The sequence below is a fragment of the Elephantulus edwardii genome, unplaced genomic scaffold (genome assembly GCF_000299155.1).
Source record: "Elephantulus edwardii isolate Elephantulus edwardi_28Jun2011 unplaced genomic scaffold, EleEdw1.0 scaffold00188, whole genome shotgun sequence".
NCBI classification, from domain to species: Eukaryota; Metazoa; Chordata; class Mammalia; order Macroscelidea; family Macroscelididae; genus Elephantulus; species Elephantulus edwardii.
This window is the reverse complement of record NW_006399938.1, coordinates 38538-61177: the sequence shown is the minus strand read 5'-3', so window position 1 is coordinate 61177 and position 22640 is coordinate 38538. Positions and strand designations below refer to the sequence as shown.

Genomic DNA, 22640 nt, shown 5'->3' with positions numbered 1-22640 from the left:
AGCCTCTTTGCTGTTATCCGAGGTGACCTTCCCCAGTGCGCAGCCTCTTTGCTGTTATCCGAGGTGACCTTCCCCAGTGCGCAGCCTCTTTGCTGTTATCCAAGGTGACCTTCCCCAGTGCGCAGCTTCCCGTCTTCCCTTCTAAGGCTGGTTTTGCCTGGTTACCTGAAAGAAGCCTCTTTGCTGTTATTCTAGGTGACTTTCCCCAGTGCACAACCTCTTTGCTGTTATCCGAGGTGACTTTCCCCAGTGCGCAGCTTTCCGTCTTCCCTTCTCTGGCAGCGACCCTATATACAAGAGCCCTGAAACCTGCTCTATCCTCTGCCAACATTATTGTCTCTGATATGCTTATGCCCTTCACCCCAGACATTGAATCAATCCATCTCATTGAGGGTCTTCCTCTCTTGCACTGTCCATCCACCCTCCTAAACGTGATGTCTCTCTCCAAGGACTAGTCCTTCCTTGTAACATGCTCAAAGCATGCCAGACAAAGCTTCAGAATCCTTGCCTTCAAGTGACAGCCTGGTCTCATCATCTCTAGGATGAACCAGTCTGTTACCCTAAGCAGTCCACCGTATATTCAATACTCTTCCCCAGCACCACGGCTGAAAGTCATCAATTCTATTTCTATAATTCCTAGTCATTGTCTAGCTTTCTGACGTATAGCAAAGACCATGTAATTACAAAGACTATGGCCTGGATCAGGTGCACCTTAGTCTCCAGACTGACATTGTTGCTCTTAAGTACTATGGAGATGCTCCCGAAAGCAGACTTCCCCAATGTAATTTGTCTTTCAATTCCTGGCTGCTGCTAACAAAGAGTGTTGACTATGGAGCCAAGTCAACTGAAACTGTTAACAATCTCAATTTCTTCACCATATATTATGATACTACTACCAATGAGTCCAGTGGTAAGAATCTTTGTTTCATTGATGTTGAGCTTTAATCCATATTGAAGGCTGCAATCCTTGACCTTCTGCAGCAAGCACTTCAAGTTCTCCTCAGTTTCAGCAAGCTAAATTGTGTAATCTGCATAACACAGATTGTTGATGAATCTTCCTCTAATCCTGATGCCGCATTCCTCCTCATAGAGTCCAGTCTCCTGGACGATCTGTTCTGCATGTAGATTTAAAATGTATGGAGATAAGACATATCCCTGGCATACACACTTCTCAATTTTGAACCATGCATCTGGATTTAGATGTTCAGGTGGGGAGGGTAGCAGTGGATGCTGAATTCACATAGATGACAGAAAAGAAATATGCCTTTGTAAATAAGTCAGCAACAACCCCAATCCAGTTTATCATTGCCTCTAATTTCTTGGCAGACAACTTATTTTAAATTAAGTATCTCATATTTTGCCAATAGATTATCATGGTGCTCCTTGAACTAAAATGACCTTTCCTTCTTGCTCCTAACTCTTCCATATTAAAAAGTCATTCATTTTCCAGGACTTAGATCAATCATCTTCTGCTCACTGGTAAGATTTGTCATGATAATTACTCTTGAGTTCTTAATACTATATAAGAAAATCTGTCAACATCTAGAAATTGTACATAACTCATCTGATTATTTTTTTTCTAAATGAGCAGCCATTTTATAGCACTAGGTTATAAAACCATCATTGTGTAAAAAATCTTTTGAAGTAAAACACAAGCCAATGCATTTTTAATGAACCTGAGTACAAATAAGTAAAAGAGAATTAATGAGTTGATAGTATTTTTAGTGCAAGAGTGAAAGTAAATGTCAATAAAGAATTCCTAGCCATGTTTTGCTATACTGTCACACTTATAGTAAAATGTTTATCTCTTCTAACTGAGGGGAGCTCAAAGAGGTTTAAATGGTCAGGCACCAAGAAGCCACCCAGTTCAATGTCAGGTGGTTCAAATTCATCGTCTTCTTAGAGGGAAAAAGAAGGACAGTTTCCTTTCGTATGATTTATCACATCTAAAGCTCCCCTGGAGTGTCACCTATCAATAGGTTCCAAGTTCGAGTCAATTACAATTTGAGGGATTTAAAATTTTGTTTTTAATTCTGTCAAGTTATATTTACATTTTAAGAAAAATAATTTTTGCAAAGTTGTTCTTGGTTTATTCCATTAAGTCTAAATGGACTCATAGGTGACCCTTTAGTGGGTTTTCAGTGGCTGGAAATGACAAGGTAAGAGACTGACCATCCTTTTCCCAAGGAGCAGCTGGTGGATTCAAGCGACATGCCTTTGCAATTGCAGTGCAACTATTCTTTATAAGTTATGTTTGAAATTTATTTATTATTCTATTACATGTTTATTGTTGCAGTTTTTGCAATTTTAAAGAATTTGATTCATAAATAAGTAACTCTGGTAGAGCAATGGGGAGCTCAGGTGGTCTAGTGGTAAGAAACTGCACTGCAATCCCAAAGGCAGGCTGATGGAATCCAATCCTCTAGTTATCTGCAGGAGAAATATGGATAATATCTGTCTGTGAAATTTATTTCTTCTAAAAACCTGCTGTAGGGTCAACTATGGGTTGGTTATAACTTGCTGGGAAACTACAGAGGCTGCTACTTAATAGGTTGAAGGCTCAAACCCACCAAGTAGCACTATGGGAGAAAGATCTGGCAATCACTTCCACTAAAGATTGCTAGGTGGTGTGTCAAGCTGACTCTTATTCATAATGAATCTATGTAGAGTAGATGAGAATCTTGGCATACTCTACACTTTCCCCACAATATCTATTGTGTTTAAACTCGTTATTGCAGTTACTGCCATAAAGATTACAGTAATAAAATGTTACCTAACAGGGTTATTATGAGACTCAATGTCACCCAATAACAAGAATATATAACTGTTTTCACTACTAATTTACAAAATAGTAAATATCAGTGTAACTCTATACACAAATTCTTCAGTACTTTTTATAGTCTAAGTATAAAAGGCCCCTTGAACTCAAATGACTGAGAATTTCTAAACAATTACTAAAAATTCAATTCAAACTTACTGTTATTTAGTTGTTTCTGACTCATATCCATCTTTGGTTTTTGTAAGTTATGAATCACAATAGGAGGAAATTCCTCAACTTTCTCCCTTTAGGGCTAGAGATAGATTCGATCCATTGAGCCACACAGTCTTTATGTTAGAAGTGCAGCTCTCTACATCCTACACTATTAGAGCTCCCTGAACAAATGTCTAGGCCATATATAATGTTACATCCTATTTCTGTATGTTTTCAAAATTATGTTTCATAGCTTTATATTTTTAAATTTAATATTTTTTACTAGGACAGAAATTCAATTTTATATGAAGATTTGCAATCTTTTGATGACATTATAGGAAGTCATATCTCAATATTTACCAATCTACTTCATAAAAGTAAAGTTACATTAAATTATTTGGCATGGATGTTTGGCAAATAAAATCCAGAGTGTAGTCAAATAAATAGTCTACTAGAAAGTTTATGAGCAATACAATTAAGAAGTTATTAAGCCATAAAATATTTTTCCAAATGCTTACACGTGATAAATAAACCTTTCCTGTTATATAATTTATGAGGTTTCCAGAGCCAACGCTGAATAATTTCCCCGGAGATTTAGAAGGAAAACAATTGCTATAAATCTCTAAAATTTCCCTTGTCTTAGTTTTAATATCTATAGAAAGTTTATAAAATAAATCTAATTGCTTAATAACTAATTTTAGATCATTATATTTAAAAATGATTAGTGATATTCTAGTCATTCCATTCAAGGTGCCCTGATAGTACTGTGGCTGACATGTTGAATTGCTAACTAAAAGCTCAGCAGTTTGAATTCACCAGCTGCTCAATTCAGGAAGGACGGGCAAGCTCCTTTCATAAAGATCTACATAAAGAATCTGCATTAATAGCATCAACAGCAGAAAGCTGAGTCCTATGAGGTAAGAAACACCCCCATACTTCTACAGCTACTCCTATATTTTAATATAACCTGCCGTTCCAAAACTCTTTATCACTCTATTATTGTTGTTAGGTACCTTCAAGTCAACCAAGACTCAGCTATGCTATGAACAATAGAACAGATCTAAACCTTGCTCTATCCTGTGCCATCCTCACAATCTTTGCCATGATGGAGCCCACGATAGAGTCACTGTGTCAATTCATCTTGTTAAGAATCTTCCTCTTATCTTCCACGTTTCCCAGCACGTCTTCTTCTTCTGAGGACTGACCTCTCCTGACAACATGCCAAAATATGTAAGACAAGACACTATCTTGCCTCTAACAAGTGCTCTGGCTACACTTTCTCTAACACTGACTTAATTCTTTTTAACAGTCCATGAAATATTCAGCACTCTTCTCCAACATCACACACTGTTCAAAGGCCTTATTATGTGGATCATCTTTTTGGAAAATGGGAAAAATATGCATCTTTTCAATTAGTTGGTCAAGTAGCTGTCTCCCCAGTTTCTGGTAAAAGGAAGTAAGAGATGAATCTGTTGAAGTGGGTCAACTGGTTTTCCATCAATTCATGGAGTCTTATTTTTTGCCAATACCTTTAGGGCAGCTTGAATTTTCTCTTTCATTACCATTGGTTCTTGGTTATATTCTCTTTCCTGCATTAATTCAACGTTGACTAATTATTTTAGGTAACAGTGACTTTGTGTATTCCTTCTATCTTCTTTTGACACTTCCTGCATCATTCAAGATTTTGCCTCTTGTGTCCATCGGTATTGTTTGGCCTGTTCTTCAGTTCTTTCAGCTTGAGAGATGCTGAGTGTGTTCTTCCCTTTTGGTTTTCTTTTCTTTCCTATTATTTTCTTTTTATTATTTTTGTGGTTGTACCGTCAAATCGGATCTGACTGGTATAGGAGGAGATTGCCCCTCCTTTTCCAGCAGAGCATCTGGTGGATTTGAACCATATACCTCTGGGATTGCAGTGCAGCTTCTTGCCACTAGGCCATCAGAGCTCCCTCCCTTTTGGTTTTCAAACTCTGACTCTTTGCAATCTACTGCAATGGCCACACAGAATTCATAGACAACACTCATCTTATTTGCTGAAACTGAGGAGGGCCTGAAGCACTTGCTGCAGAGCATCAAGGATTGTAGTCTTCAATATAGATTGAAGCTCACATCAAAAAAAACAAAGATTCTAACCACTTGAGCCCGTTAGTAGACTCATGATAGTTAAAGAAGAGGTTGAGATTGTTAGCAGTTTCTACTTACTCATTTCCACATCAATACTATTGGCGCCAGAATTCTGGAAATCGAAAGATGAATTGCATTAGGAAAATCTGTTGTCAGGAATGTGTATAGAGTGTCAAAGAGCAAGGATGTAAGTCTAGAGACTATGGTGCACCTGATCCAAGCCATAGTTTTCACAAATAGTTACTATGCAGAAGAAAGCTGGACAATAACCAAGGATGACCGAAAAATAATTGATACCTTCAAGTAGTGGTGCTGGAGAAAAGTATTGAACACACCATAGACTGCCAAGAAATGGAACAGGTTTCTCCTGGAAAAGGTGAAACCCAGCTGCTCCTTGGAGGCAAAGATTTTGAAATGCAATCTCACATACTTTGAGCAGGTTGCCAGAAGGAATCAATCTTTGGAGAAGGTCATCAATCTTGGAAAAGTGGAGAGACTATCCAAGAGAGGAAGACTCTGGCTGAGAGAGATTGGCATAATAACCAGAGTAATAAGGGCAGGTATGTCAGAGACAGTGAGATTGACTCAGGACAGAGCAGTCTTCAGAGCTAGTGTGCTTATGGTCGGTATGAGTCATAGTCAACTCTATAGCACATAACAATAACAAAAATAACAACAATAACAACTTACACTTAGGGTGTTTATAAAGAAAGTAAGAGATTACAAATTACATTGGAAATCCTCAGAATATTTTTGAATTTGTTTTAAGTTAGGACAGCTTCTTCTCATCTTCACAGGAACTTGCCTAGCTACTCTGTGCCACTGTTACTAAAACTCTTTTTTGCTCTGATAGCTATGTTGTCTTCCTTCTTCCCCACTCTGCTAAGTGAAGACTTTTAAGGGTACTTTTAGTAGCTCTAGTTAAATTTTATGTAATGGTTTTCTAACTTTACTTTTTCAAAATTTTTGTTTTTCATTAGTGTGTGTGTGTGTGTGTACCATCAAATCGGATCGGACTGGTACAGGGGGAGACTGTCCCTCTTTCTCCAGCAGAGCATCTGGTGGATTTGAACCGCACACCTCTGGGATTGCAGGGCAGCTTATTGCACTAGCCACCAGAGCTAGCCTAACTTTACTTTTGTCTAAGTTTTGTCTTTGATTCTCCCTCGTTTGATGTCTGGTCTAGGTCTCTGTCTATCTCAAGAATCTCTGGTCTGAAAGTACACTGCACTTCCAGCTGCTCCTTTCTAAATGATAGAGATCAAGACACTATCTTGGATTATAAGGATTACAAGATATTGTCTTGACCACTTATCAGCTTAATTTAAAACTAGACTTGTCTATAATCCTTGTTTTCCTGTTTCTAACCCAAAAGTGCTATTTATCTTATTTACATTAATAACAAGCTATCTTGGTGTGGTCACAAATTTAGTCTCACATTTGCATACCTATGTTGTGAAAGCTAAAAATCAATGGCTTGAAAAGCCACACTGAATAACCTAAAATAGCACAATTTATTATTAATTTACATTTAAAACGTTTGCCATGAAATATTCCATTCTTACTTATTACAGTATAAATACTGTTACCCTGTGTAAATGTAAAAGTTCAATAAAATCTCAATAATAGTACAGTTGTCTCTTCTGACATTGTTTTGGGTTTCTCTTTCATGTCTTTTTAATAACCTTTTGCTTTCCTCATGTATAGTGTTCACGATGTCATCCCTCCTATGCCTGGTATATTCATATTTTTGAATTGTAATGATCAAAAAAAACACCAAATACACCATGCATGAACTTCCAAAATCACAACATGTCTACCCAAAGGATTGATAAATTTGATTGTACACAAATTTGGAAACATGTTTCAGGTATTTTAGGCATGTGTAGTCCCTGCAGAAGGACATCATACTTGGAAAAGCAGAAGAAGATCCTCAATTAGATGTACTGACACAGTGGCTACAACAATGGACTTAAGAATAGCAGGGATTGTGGTGATGGTATAGAATTGAACAGTTCCATTGTTGTACATAGAACTACTATGAGTCTAAATAGTCTGATAGTATCTAAGACAACAAAAGTAACAACCAGTGCAGACTAGGCCTATCATTTATTAACCATCCCATGCACTACATAGTATTAGAACAGTATGACAGTGGTGCAGGAATATACCAACATTTAAGCTGTACATATTGAATTTGCAGAAATTGACTAATAGGCATATATTCTTTCAAACAGTGCTAAAGGAAATATTTTAAATGAATGGGGAAAAGATAGATTTTTTTTAATTGTGCCAGAAAATTTTGTTAAATATTTGGAAAAATGCTTTTAGGTTCATACTCTAAACAAAGTAATGAACTGCACACTGATCATAAATCTAAATGAAGCAAAATAATAAAACAGAAAGAAATAATACAGGAGAGCATAACTTAATGTCACTGAGGATAGGGGAAGATTTCTAATTATCACTTGAAATCTTGATTTAATAAAATAGTATTGATAAATTTTATAGGATACACATGTTTTTAAAAAGGTATGGGAAACAACATTAAGGGAACCATATAGTAACTAAGAATCTGGAATCTTTTTTTCTTCTCCCTTAGGGACGTTATCAAGAGACAGCATTACTCACTTTCATGCCTACGCCTTTTCAAAAATTGATGTGAAGTTAAAAAATAAATAACCAAAATCCTAATAGAAAGCCTTCCAGAAACCATTAACAGAAAAATCACATATTTACAGGATAGAAAAATATGTTGAAATAAATGAAAGATTGTTTCTTTTATTGAAATTATCCTGAGAATCCATTTTTCTCACCTTGCATTGAATAACTATAAATTAGAAGTATACACTTGGGAAAACTAAGGAGCAGCAGATATTCTCTTATACCTGTAAATAGCAGACAGTTTTGAGAACTTATGCTGTGGCCAAATACATTAAATATTTAATATTTGAACCGTCTTTATTTGATCTTCACCATAAAACTTACACTTTTACAATTATTCTCATTTTAGAGATTCAAAATGTAAAGGGTTAGAAAATGTAAATAGCTATTCATCAGAGCTGGAATTCTAATCCAAACAAATGTAAGATTGATGGGTTTAGCCTTTAAGCAATAAATCATAAAATTCCAAAGGCTAACATCAAGAAGATGAAAGAGATCCTCATAGTAAAAATTCTGCAAAGAAAGTATTCACTTTATTTCCACTCATGATATCCTATAACCATCCATAATTCAGCTTTGCACCAACTTTCCACATTTCTTCTTTTGCTTAGATGTGCTTGGCTATAATGATATCAAATATAGTAACACATCTTTATAAAAATGATTGTTATGGGTCCAAGGAGATCAAATCTCTTGGAAGCAATTGCTCTTAATCATTTTAAATTATAAAACCTTTTTGGTAGGGGTCACTAAACCAAATTTTGTAGGCCTGAGGCTGCCAATAGCTCTTTACTCTGGTAAAATACAGCAAGATATTTTCTTATTTAGAAGGAAAAAGTCAATGCACAGAGAAAAAAGGAGCTGAGAAGCAGAGGCGCCAGAACTGTCAGTAGCTGGTTTATTTCCACTTTTACTAGCAGATTCATTCATCTGCTTAATTAGTCTTAGACAATATGATGGAATTTCAATAAAATCTATACAGAATTATCAGAAGTCCTCATTCTCTTCTTCTGTTATGTTCTTCACACTCCACGCTCTAGAACTATTCTCTTGCTGAACTCTATAAACTCTACAAACATACAGAAATTATGTTATTTATAGAACACAGTTCAGGATTTTGTGCAAGGATACCTATGCGTCACATTTGACTTGACGACACTTAACAACTGCTAAATGAGACTAGCATTGTTATATTTTGAGGAACTTTCTTCCACTTTGCACATCACTTTTTGTCAATGTGCTGTATGAAGTAATCTGGGTTTGCTCTGATGCTGAACCTTATGCCATTGGGGTTTCAAATACCATAATCATTTCCCAATGTGGACAGTGTTTAGTGGAGCTCCCAGTTGTAAAACATGTTTGGAAGCAGGAGTGGTATCCACTTCCTAAACTTCATGCTTCTGGAAAGTCTATGAACTTGGAGAAATGACAACAGTTATGGAAAGGCATCAGGTCTTTTGATCATAGAGTCACTGAGTCGTGTTTGACTTGACTATGACAACAACAATACTACCAATATAAAGTCCAGTGACTTCTATGTTGTTAATGTGTGTCATTGAGTCAGAACTGACCCTGAAGTGACCCTACTGCCCTATCCGGTGCCAATCTCACTGTCTCTGACACATTCACCTCATTACCCCAGTCACTGAATCAATCAATCTCATTAAGGATCTTCCTCTCCTGCGCTGTCCCTCCAACCTCCCAAGCGCTACATCCCTTTCCAAGGACTGGTCCCTCATGCAACATGTCCAAAGTATGTCAGAAGAAGCTTCAGAATCCTTGCTTCCAGGGAGCATCCTGGCTTCAGCCTCTCCAGGACAAAACTGTTTGTTTTCTTAGCAATCCATGGTATATTCAATACCATTCTCAACATCACAGTTCAAAGGCATTAATTCTCTCCTTTTATTATTCCTAGTCATTATCCATCTCTCTGATGCAAAGCAAGTGATTGCAAAGACCATGGCATGTATCAGGCAAACGTTAGTCTCCAGACTGACATCGTTGCTCTCCAATAGTTTAGAGAGGTCTCTAACTGCAGACTTTCCCATCACAATATTTCTTTTAATTTCCTGGCTGCTGGTGCCAACAGTGTTGACTGTGGAGCCAAACAAACTAAAACTGTGAACAGTCTCAATCTCTTCACCATCCATCATGATGCTGCCAATAGGCCCGGTGGTGAGAATCTTTGTTTTCTTGATATTGAACCTCAATTCATACTGAAGACTGCAGTCCCTGATCTCCCACAGCAAAAGCTTCAGGTCCTCCTCAGTTTCAACAAGCAGGTTTGTGTCATCTGTGTAACGCAGATTGTTGAAGATTCTTCCTCCAATCCTGATGTCACTTTTCTCCTCATAGAGCCCAGCCTCCCAGATAACCTGTTTTGCATAAAGATTGAATAGGTACGGAAACAGGATACAGCCCTCCTGTACAGCCTTCCCAATTTTAAACCATGAAGTTTCTTTGCTCTGTTCTGATGACTGCCTCCTGGTCCAAGTATAGGTTTTGCATTAGCACAATCAAGTGTTCTGGGATTCCCATTCTTCTTAGAGTTAGCTAGTTTGTTATGATCCACACAGTCAAATGCCTTTTGCGTGATGAATGAAAGAAAGATAGATATTCTTCTGGCACTCCTTGCTTTCAGTCAAGAACCATCTAACATTAGCTATAATATCCCTAGTACCATGATCCCGTCTAAACCTAGCCTGTACTTCTGGTAGATCTCTGTTGATGTGCTGTTCCAGTCATTTTTGGATAATCTTTTGGAAAATCTTTCTTGCATGTGATATTAATGATATTGTTCAATAATTTCCACACTCTGTGGGATCACCTTTCTGTGGAATGGGAACAAATATAGATCTCTTCTAGTCAGTTGATCAAGTGGTTGTTCTCCAGATTTCTTGGCACAACTTGGTGAACATTAAGGGCAGCATCTGATAGTTAAAATATGTCAATTGGTATACCACTAATTCCTCAGACCTCATTCTTAGCCAATTCTTTCAAAGCAGTTTGAACTTCTTCCTTTATCATCACAGGTTCTTGTTCATATGTTGTTTCATTAAATTCTTCTGTGTCTGCCAATTCCTTTTGGTATAATGACTTTGTATACTCTTTCCATCTTCTTTTAATACTTGTATGATAGTTTAATATTCTGCCCAAAGTATCCTCTCTATAATAATAGTTGTTGCTGTTGTTTGCTGCCAAGTCAGTATTCACCCCTAGCTGACCACCCAGTGGGTTTGCAGAGGCATTAAATCCCATGGGAGGAGATTATTCATCCTTCTCTTGAAGAACATCTGGTGGATTCAAACCTTGTGCCTTTGGGATTTCAGGGAACTTTCTTATCACAAGTCTACCAAAGCTCTCTGTTGACACAAAACTGTTGACTCATATCAAAAATGATTGAACGTGAAACTAATTTCCACCTTTTTCATATTGTACTTAGACTCCCTCAAACTTCTGTTGGGATCATTCCAGAGAATGTTCAGTAAAGTGTGGTGTTATTAGACAGAAAAATACTTCTGTCACATTCATGGAATTAGAATGAGAAGTTTCCAATGATGACCATTTGGGTGTTGTTATTGTTGTGTGCTGTTGCGTCAGTTCCAACTCCTAGCTGACCCTCCAGTGGCAATAAATCTCCTGCAGAGCAGCTGCTGGATTGGAAAATGTACCTTTGGTTTTGCAGCATAGCTTCTTACCACTAGATCCTTGAGTGGTGCTACTAAGGCTTAATTGTCAGTCAGCAATCTCTGGTGGTCTGGTGGGTAAGGAGTTGTCCTCTCAACCTACGGGCAGACATGGCCAATCCACTACTTGTTCTATGAGAGAAAGGTTATTAATCTCCTCCCTGTTCAATTGATAGCTTCTGAAAGCCCACTGGAAGCTCAGCTATGAGACTGTTACTATCCTATGGAATAGAGCAACCACAGCAGTGCAGAGTCAATGCCTGCACCAATACTCTTAGGGAAGAAAACTCCCCTTGAAGTGTAAAAAAGCAAACAGTAGTATCAAAAGAAAACAATTGAAAGAAAAGTTTAAGTATGATGTAGAGCTATAAGATAATACTAGAAATGCCCTGGTTCCAATTGAAAACGTAAAAACAAGAATCTAGATAGTTTCCAGTTAAACAAAAAAGTTAATCAATAGATGGCAACATAAGAGACCTCTTCTAGCTTACTGGGTAAAGTGTTGCAGTGTGAACTCAAAATCAATAGGTTCAAATCTACAATTTACTTTTTGGTCAAAAGGTAAGAATTTTCCTATATAATTTCCAGCCTTTGAAAATCCTCTTGAGGAGCCAGTTCTAAAACAGTTCAGATTTGATAACGCATAAAAACAAGAAGCACAGAAATGCTTGAAGGAAAACAGAAACATATTTGAAATGAATCAATTAATAAGAAGGTCTCAGCAAAATAATGGGAGCACTCTGACTGCAATTGCTCCAATACAGGTTAGTTTCTTCTATTAGAAGTTCATACTCTTCATCAATACCATAATTCAAAGGCATCAATTAGCTAGTCTCATTTCAAACAAGTAAAAAATGTTTTATTGCTGACTCTACATTGGGTGGTCTTTGCAATCACTTGCAATGCATCAGAGAGTTGGACAATGACAAGGGAGGATAGAAGGTGAATTGATGCCTTTGAGCTGTGGTGCTGGAGAAGAGTACTGAACTGCTAAAAAAATGAACAGGTTCATCCTGGAGAAGGTGAAACCAGGCTGCTCCTTGGAGGAAAGGATTCTGAAGCTTCGTCTGACATACTTTGGACATGTTGCAAGTAGAGGGACATCATGCTTGGTAGAGTGGAGGGACAGCACAGGAGGGAAAGACCCTCTATGAGGTGGATTGATTCAGTGACTGGGGTAATCAGGATGGGTGTGTTGGAGACAGTGAAGTTGGCACAGGATAGAACAAGGTTTAGGGCTGTTGTACATAAGGTCGCTCTGAGTCACAAGTGACTCAACAGCATATAACAACAACAATAACAACAATACATTGGGTATCTAATTCTGCAAATTGCTGAGAGGAGATGGTCCATCTTCTTCCTGTGGAACTGTTGGTGGATTTGAACCACAAGAGAGGTTTGTGTGGTCTTTGAGTTAACAGTGAATACCCCCAAGACTATCATGCCAAAGCTTCCAAATTAACTGCTAGGGGATGACAAATAATTAGCTATTGTTGTTTTTGTTATGTGCCATCAAATCAAGAAGAGTTCATAGTAACCTTATGAACAACAGATCTGAACTCTGTACTATCCTGTGCCATCCTCACATTCTCTGACTTGAGTCTGAAAGACCATTGAGTCACGTGAGTCCACCGCGGCAGTCACTGTATCAATCCACCTCGTTGGGAGTATTCCTCTCTTTCGCCATCCCTCCACTTTCCCAAGCATGATGTCCTTCTCCAAGGAATAGCCTCTTTTCCTAACATGCCCAAAAAACGTAAGATGAAGTTTATGATCTTTGTTTCTAAGTAGCTCTCTGGACACACCTTCTGCAAAACAAATCTGTTTGTTCTCTCTGTTGAGTTAGCTATTGCTTAAATGTGTCATTGAGTCACTTGTGACTCATAACAACTCTATGTACAACAGCTCTGAACCCTGCTCTATCCCATACCAACCTAATTGTCTCTGACACACCTACCCCAATCACCCTAGTCACTGAATCAATCCATCTCATCAAGGATCTTCCTCTCTTGCATTGTCCCTCCACCCTCCAAAGCATGATGTCCCTCTCCAAGGACTGGTCGCTCCTTGCAGTATGTCCAAAGTATGTCAGATGAAGCTTCAGAATCCTTGCTGCCAAGGAGCAGCCTGGTTTCACCCTCTCCAAGACAAATCTCTGTTGTCTTAGCAATTCATGGTATATTCAATATTCTTCCCCAGCACCACAGCTCAAAGGTATCAATTTTCCTATCATTCCTGGTCATTCTTCAGCTTTCTGATGCATAGCAAGTATTGTTGTTAAGTGTCATCGAGTCACAGGTGACTCATAGCAACCCTATAAACGAAAGTCCTCAACATTTGAATGACTTTCATTCTTTCTCCAGGTTCACAGGGTTTCTGGAGGCAAGATATTTTTGGCAGTGGATGCCACTCCTGCTTCCAAGCTTTTTTTTAATTGGGAAGCTCTACCAGACACCGCCTGCCATGGGTAACCATTATTACATTTGACACATCAATGTCACAGTGTTCACCTTCTCAGCAACCACAAGTTACCTCTGTATGGCAAATGGACACACCAGGGCTAAGAAATTAAAATTAAAACTAGAATTAGGTTTCACATTACACTTACCAGAATGGCTGAAAAAATTGCTAGTTTTAGCTGTCATCAAGTTGATTCCAATTTACCATGAGTTTATGTACAAAAGAGACATCTGATGACTCAGCTGGTAAATAAATACTTTGGGGGGAGGGGGGAAAGTAGTGGTGTAGCTGCATCATATGGTATTTCTATGCTAAGCTTTGTAAGGAAGCACCAAACTGCCTTCCTTGAGAGGGATGAAGAGCATTATGCTGAGTGAACTAATTCAGTCCCACAAGGACAAAATTGTATAAAACCATTATTGTAGAATGAGAATAAGGATCCAAGTGCGTAGGAGTGGAAGCACAGGGATGAGGATGTGCAGGAGGAGGGGGTGTTAATCATGGAATTGTACAATTAGATGGGGGCATGGGGAAGGATATTGGAAAAAACCTGTTCTGGAAAACAATGTATTCAAATTTTGTCAATAAACTAATATAATAAAAACTAATAAAAGGCTAGTGATTCTAATTCATTAGTTGCTCTATCAGAGAAGGATAGGCAGTCTCTTCCCGTGGAATTTATGTTGTTGTTGTTATGTGCCGTCGAGTCGTTTCCGACTCGTAGCGACCCTATGCGCAACAGCCCTAAACCCTGCTCTATCCTGCGCCAACCGCACTGCCACTGACACACCCATCCCGATGACCTCAGTCACCGAATCAATCCATCTCATAGAGGGTCTTCCCCTCCTGCGCTGTCTCTCCACCCTCCCAAGCATGATGTCCCTCTCCAAGGACCCGTCCCTCCTTGGAACGTGTCCAAAGTATGTCAGACCAAGCCCCAGAATCCTTGCCTCCAAGGAGTAGCTTGGTTTAATCCTCTCCAAGATGAATCTGTTTGTTTTCCTGGCAGTCCAGGGTACATTCAGTACCCTTCTCCAGCACCACAGCTCAAAAGCATCCACTCTCCTTCTGTCCTCCCTAGTCATTGTCCAACTCTCTGATGCATAACAAGCGATTGGAAATACCATGGCCTGTATCAGGCCCACCTTAGTCTCCAGAGAAACACTGTTGCTCCTGAGTACCTTAGAGAGGTCCCTAACAGCCGACTTTCCCATCGCAATGCGCTTTTTGATTTCCTGACTGCTGGTGCCAAGACTGTTGACTGTGGAGCCGAGCAAACTGAAGCTGTGAACACTCGCAATCTCTTCGTCATCGATCCTGATGCTGCCAATTGCTCCAGTGACGAGAATCTTTGTCTTCTTGACATTGAGCCTCAGTCCATACTGAAGGCTGGAGTCCTTGACCCTTCGCAGCAAGTGCATGAGGTCCTCCTCAGTTTCAGCAAGCAGGGTTGTGTCATCTGCATAACGCAGATTGTTAATAGATCTTCCACCAATCCTGATGCCACAATTCTCCTCATAGAGCCCAGCCTCTCGGATAATCTGCTCTGCATACATGTTGTAAAGGTATGGAGACAGGATGCATCCCTGGCGTACACCCTTCCCAATTTTGAAACATGCAGTGTTACCCTGCTCTGTTCTGACTACTGCCTCTTGGTCCAAGTACAGGTTTCGCATTAGCACAATTAAATGTTCTGGGATTCCCATTCTTCTCAGAGTGTTAGGAAATGAAAAACAAAAATATATATTTACTGATTGTACTGGTATTTGGTAATAGATTTATTTTTTTTCTGAATGCAATTTTACTTTAAGAATTATAATTTTATATCTTCATATGAGTTTTATGCAATATTTTTTACAAAAGCATGTTTACTTTCTTTTTAGCTATTTAAATTTTTGTTAAAGAACATTAAATATATTTATATAAATAAAATTATTTGTATAATCAGAACTTGCTAGCTGTTTGCATTTATATGTTGTTGTTATGTGCCGTGAGTCGCCTGCGACTCATAGCGACCCTATGTACAACGGCAGAAAAAAAATCATGTTTGTTATGATTGTGGTTTTTTTTTATGTGCCACTGAGTCACCTACGTACAATAACTCTTAATCCTGTCCTATTCTGAGCCAGTCTCACTGATTGCAGCACACCTATGCCCATTACCTCAGTTACTGTACCAATCCATCACATTCAGAGTTTTCTTCTCTTGTGCTGTTCCTCCACCCTTCCATATATGTCGCTCTCCTCTAAGGACTTGGCCATCCTGGGAACATGCTCAAGTATGTCAGGCAAAACTTCAAAATACTAGCCTTTAAGGAGAAACTTAGTTTCACTCTCTCCAAGACAGACTGGTTTGTTCTCTTGGTGGTTCCCGGTATATTCAATACTTTATCCCAGAACCACAACTCAAAGGCATCAATTCTCCTCATCTGTTATCCTTAGTCATTGTTGAACTCTTGTTAAAATAAAATCTATGGACGTGACGGCGCGGTGAGGCCGCCGGCTGACGGCGCAGCCGCAGATTGTGGGCGGAGTGGTCGGCTGACCTGAACAAGGCGGAGGGTTGGTACAGGCCGCTCGCCTTGGCTTTAGGCTTGCCTGCGCCTTGGCGAGTCAGTCGCAGGGCATTCAGCACCTGCTGCAGGCCGAGAAGCGCGCCGCTGAGAAGGTGTCGGAGGCCCGCAAGCGGAAGAACCGGAGGCTGAAGCAGGCCAAAGATGAAGCGCAGGCTGAAATTGAACAGTACCGCCTGCATAGGGAGAAAGAGTTCAAGGCCAAGGAAGCTGAGGCTCTGGGATCCCATGGCAGTTGCAGCACTGAGGTGGAGAAGGAGACCCAGGAGAAGATGACTGTCCTCCAGACCTACTTCCGGCAGAACAGAGATGATGTCCTGGATGATCTCCTGAGCTTTGTGTGTGATATCCGGCCCGAAATCCATGAAAACTACCGCATAAATGGATAGGAGAGGAAGAGACCCCTGCTCCATGGATTGGCGTTTTAGATGCTGTGACATGGAATAAGATTTAACAAAGCTTTCTTCTTGTGACAAACCGTTAAATTATTTCTGTATATTATAAATTCCTTTACTTTTTGGAGAGTAGCAAAACCTAGTACTTTGTGTAGATTTAGAGCTTATCCAAAGATTTCATCTTTTTACCTCATATTTCTTATAAACGTAACAATTTTCTTGGGCTTTTTAGCTGTAGTTAGCATATATCAATATGAGTTCTTTCTTAGATAGCTACTAAAAGGAAAACAATTCTTCAAAGAAAGAAATGGATTAAGTATTTCATTTCCCTAAATCTTTCTTGAAGGTCGGGGGCTTTATTGATGAAAAAGTAGTAAATAAGTTTTTTTGTAACTTGTTTGAATCGCAGCCCGCCTTAAAAGAATCCTTTCTGTTAGAAAAATCAATAGAGGTTTTCCCTGCTTTCCAAGAGTAGAGCCTTCTCGTGACACCTTTACTAAACCAAAATGAAATGAAGGTGCAGTTAATGTCCATTTATGTGGGAAAATTTTTAAACATTCTCGACCCCCCAAATAAGTTACCAAATAACGCATAAAGCCGAAAAAAGTTAATATAATGTTCAGACAGTACAGAACTGATGGCTCAATGCTGAAATGCTGAGTGTAGTAACCACGAAAGGAGCTTGGTAACACTGAATGCTTGGTGTACACGGTTGCAAGGAGAAATTCCTGGATGCTGGTTTCACTCTTTTTGCCTTTTTTCTGTAAAAGCAAAAATCCCCTTTAAATTTACTTCAGTTTATGGAAACAGGTACTAAAGAAGGCCCTTTGTTAAGTGAGGTGACATACAGTGACCTTTCGGAAAGCAGAACACACTTGTAGTCGTCTAGTTGGGGCTGCTCTTTACTTTCTTGTAGAAGTTACTAGATAGAATATGGAAACTTGTTACTTGTTATTAATATACTGGTAATCATTTAAAAGTAAAGATTCTTTGTCATGCAAAAAAAATTATACCAATATTATTCTCATTTTCATAATAATAAATAACTAAATGAAAATTTCTCAAACATTACATATCATATAAAACAATATTTGATATTTTAGTAGATATACAATTATATTTTAAACAATTTATCAAGCAATAATTACACAGTATAGTATGTGCTATGACAGGTTATGTAAGATATTAAGTTATTTGAATTTATAATGCTTATAGACTATTCAGAAAGTATGTTTTACATAATAATGCTACATCAATTTAGAAATGTTTTTCAGTGCTATACAAGGCTTCTTTTCCTTCTCCCTTCTTTATATAGGCCTCTATTGTGGGAGAAGGATGGGCAGTCCTTGCTCATGTGATTCATTGCTATTGAAAATGCTCTGAAGGGTTAATTATGAGTTGATTCCAACTTCATAGCACACAACAACAATAGCATTATTACCTTACAAGAATTTTAAGTAATTTTTTACTTGTTATGAGATCTATAATATGCATGATTTTATGAGGAAAAAATAAAAGCGGCTTCTATATTTGCATTGTGCTAACTCAGGCACTACTTGAGTCAGTACCCGATTAGTAAAAATTAAGGTCACAGACAAATCATTGCAAAAACCTATTTAAATATGGACCACTATGCTATTATATTTCCAAAACATAAAGCAAATTATATTTTTAAAACAACAACAAATACATTAGAATAAATCCATCTTTATATTTATTATTTCTAATAAAATATAGCATAAAAGTTTTTGTTCCAAAGCAGTTTGCTTTTATAAGATTATTAAGCAATTTCTCTCCAAAGGATTTAAATTTCAAAAACTAGTGGAATTAAAGATAAAAATAGGGGAAATATATTTTCATCTGAGACGTTTTCCAGGAAATACTGTTTCTTGGAGTATCTTTTTCATAGTATAGTTATAAGAAATGAACTGTTATTATGTTAAAACATTTATTTTCACATGGCAAATATTATAGATGATGTCCTGTGTTAGTTCAACCAAGCACACAACATAAAAACTAGGGTTCAGAGAATAATTTAGATATCTCTGGCTTGACACAGAACCCTTCAAATACAGGTTTCATGTTGCCAAAACATTCTATCATTTCATGATGCTTGCCATGTATTTGCTTCAGATTTTTAACATGAAAAATATAAGTTTGAAGTTGTTTAATGTACATGTATACTTATTTATTAAAATACAATGTTAAATATTTAAAACAAAATTTAGAAACAATGAATTATGTTTACTTTTCTAAAAAAAAAGGGAGTATACAGTTCTCATGACATCCCCAAAACCATTATATTATTGAAAACGATTAACATTACAGCTGACAATATGCCTTTTTCGTCCCCTAATCAAAACACATTATACACAGATTTTAATCTATTTACATACTTAATTTATGCACTCACACATAGCCAAATCTAAAAGGATCAAAGAAAATCATGAGCAATAACCACAAGGAAATAAGTAGCATATCTAGTTAAGAATGATATCATCCTCGTCAACTTTGCCTGGGAATTGCTTTAAAGTGTACATAATTAAAGGTTTTATACTCTTAGATATTTTCATTTACCATAATCTCTTTAGAGGGCTTTACACAAAGTATTAATCAGAAAATGCTGCACTAGGAAAAGACACAATACAGAAAGAAAAGGCATTATTGCAGGACTTCAAATTCCAAGATCTCAGTCTTCTCTGAAGTCATAGAGATAACTTTTTTTGATATTAGGATTGTCTGTAAATGGAGTGAAAAAGATGAGAAAGGAAAGTCTCCAAATAACAACAACAACAACAATAATAATGTCTATTTCAGAAGAAAATGAAAATGTCTACGAAATAGTAGTAGCCATTATAGTAGCAGATAAGAGATGGAACGGAGTCATTAATAAAATGTTACTTAAGAAAACTAAGAGCTACACATGATATTGCTACCAGAAAGCACAATGAGGGCTTGCCATCTGTGACAGATATTCCATCTCCAAGTTCATTTTGTACATAGTCACTGGTATTCATTAACATTGTTGTTGTTAGCTGCCATCAAGTTGAGTATGGCTCATAGCGACCCTATGGACAAAAGATCTGAAACCAGTCTTATTCTGCACCATCCTCACACTTCCTGACACACACAAGCCCAAAGCAACAGTCACCTTGTCAATCTCCCTGGCTGAGGTTCTTCCTCTCCTTCACCGACACTCCACCCTTCCCAACATGATGTCCTTCTCCAAGGAATAGCACCTCCTACAAATATGTCCAAAAATTGCTAGACGAAGACTCATCATTCTTCCCTCCAAAGAGCACTTCCACTGCACCCTTCCCAAGACATATCTGTTCATTTTCTTGGCTGTCCATGGGATGTTCAGTGCTCTTCTCCAACACCACAGCTCAAAGGCATCAATTCTTTTTTGTCATCCTTATTCATTGGCCAGATCTCAATGCATAGCTAGTAACTAGAAAGTCTATGGCTTGAACCAGACACACCTTAGAACTCAAACTGACATCACTACACCTCCATAATTTGGAAAGGTCCCTAGCTGCAGATTTTCCCATTGCAATGAGTGTCCTTATTTCCTGACTTCTCATACCAAGGGTGTTAATTGTGGGTCCAAGCAAGATGAAGCTGTTGACTGTTTCAGTCTCCTCTCCATCGATCATGACACAGCCCATTGGTCTAGTGGTAAGAATCTTGATATTGAGATGCAATCCATACTGAAGGCTGCATTCCTTGATCATCTGCAACAAGTCCTTCAAATCTTCCTCACTTTCAACAAGAAAGGTTGTGTCATCTCATAAAATAGGTTTTTGATGAGTTTCCCTCCAATCTTGATGCCACACTCCTCCTCATAGAGTCAAGATTCTCAGATGATTTGCTCAGCATATAGATTGAACAGGTATGGAGACAGAATACATCCCTGATGCACGTCCTTCCCAATTCCAAATCATGCAGTGTTTTCCTGTTCCATTCACACAACAGCCTCCTGATCTAGGTACAGGTTCCTCATGAGCACCATCAAGTGCTCTGCGATTCACATTCTTCTCAATGTCAGCCACAACTTGTCAGGATCCACACAGTCAAACGACTTTGCATTGTCAATAAACCACAAATACATGTGCTTTTGGTATTTCTTACTTTCAGCCAGGATCCATCTGACATCAGCAATGATACTCCTGGTGCCACGGACTCTTCTAAATTCCTCTTGAAATTCTGACAATTCCCTATGTAGGTACTGTTCCAGCCATTTTTGAATGATCTTCAGCAGTATTTTGCTTGCATGTGTTATCATTTATATTGTTCGATAATGTCCACATTCTGTTGTATCACCCTTCTGGGAATAGGAACAAATATAGACCTCTTAGAATCCATTGGTCAGACAGCTGTCCTCCAAATTTCCTGGAATAGGCAAGGTGAGTGCATCCAAGGCTGTATCTGTTAATTGAAACAAGTCCTGCCTGTGAGTGAGCCTTGAGCTTGGCGAAGTTGGATCCTGATGGGTGTTTGTGATTTACTTGAAAACCGGGGTATACTTGCTTGCTGAACCTGAGGAGAACCTGAAGCACTCACTCCAGAAGATCAAGGACTGTAGCCTTCAATATGGATAGAAGCTCAATATAAAGAAGACAAAGATTCTCACCACTGGGCCAATTGGCATCACCATGATGGATGGAGAAGACATCAAGGTTGATAACAGTTATAACTTGCTCAGCTCCACAATCAACACTCTCGGCAGCAGTAGTCAGGAAATCAAAAGAAAAGCTGCACTGGGAAAATATGTGGCCAGGGACCTTTCCAGAGTACTGAGAAGCAACTATGTGAGTCTAGAGACTAAGGTGCACCTGAAGTAGTCTATAGTTTTGCTTACTTGCTGGGCATCAGAAAGTTAGACAATAACTAAGGTTGATACAACAATTGATGCCTTTGAGTTGTGGTGCAGAACAAGAGTCTTGAACATACCATGGACTGCCAAGAAAACAAATAGCCCTGTCTTGGAGAGGGTGGAACCAAGTTTCTCCTTTGAGGCTAGGATTTTGAAGCTCCAGCTCATATTCTGGACATGTGGTCAGGAGAGACTTGATTTTTGTAGAAGGATATCATGCTTGGAAGGGTGGAGGGACAGTTTAGGAGAGGAAGATCCTGGATTAGATGGATTGATACAGTAACTGGGGCATTAGGGTTAGATGTGCTGGAGTCAGTGAGAGTGGGGCAGGATAGGGTAGGCTTCAGAGCTGTTGTACATAGTATCAGGTGACTCGACACATAACAACAGTAAAAACAAAGTTGGAAAATTATTTTCTATTCTAATTTTGCTGAGTATCCTAACCAGGAAGTTGTATTGGATTTTGACAAGTGTCTTTTCTGCATCAGTTTCTAGTATCATGTGGTTCTTTTTATTTGCTTTGTTAATGTGGTGAATTATGTTGATTGTTTTTCTTAAGTTGAACCACGCTTCTTGTACCTGGTGTGATTCCTGGTTGGTCATGATGATGTCTTTTTATGTATTTTTAACAGAAGTAATGCAAATCTTACTGTAGTTCAAGAGAAACAGGGAAAACATAGTGCAAAATGCAGTGCCCAAAGATCTGGGGTGGATTTCCAACATTGTCATTGTTGTTGTTATGTGCCATCTAGTCGCTTGGGACTCATACTCTGCTCTGTCCTGTGCCAATCACACTGCCTCTGACACATCCATCCCAATTACCCCAGTCACTGAATCAATCCACCCTACTAGGCATTATATCCCTCTCCAAGGACCGGTCCCTCCTTAGAACATG

At 38.5% G+C, this 22640-nt stretch overlaps 1 protein-coding gene across 1 annotated transcript in view; it reads left to right on the top strand.

The window, feature by feature from the left end:
* The window catches only part of LOC102853117 (V-type proton ATPase subunit G 1-like), a 68652-nt gene extending 51789 nt beyond the window's left edge, over positions 1-16863 (top strand). Inside the window, exon 2 of the mRNA XM_006896663.1 lies at positions 16494-16863. Within this exon, the coding sequence (XP_006896725.1) occupies positions 16494-16863 (370 nt within the window). The remainder of the gene's footprint in view (positions 1-16493) is intronic.
* Positions 16864-22640: the final 5777 nt, after the last annotated feature.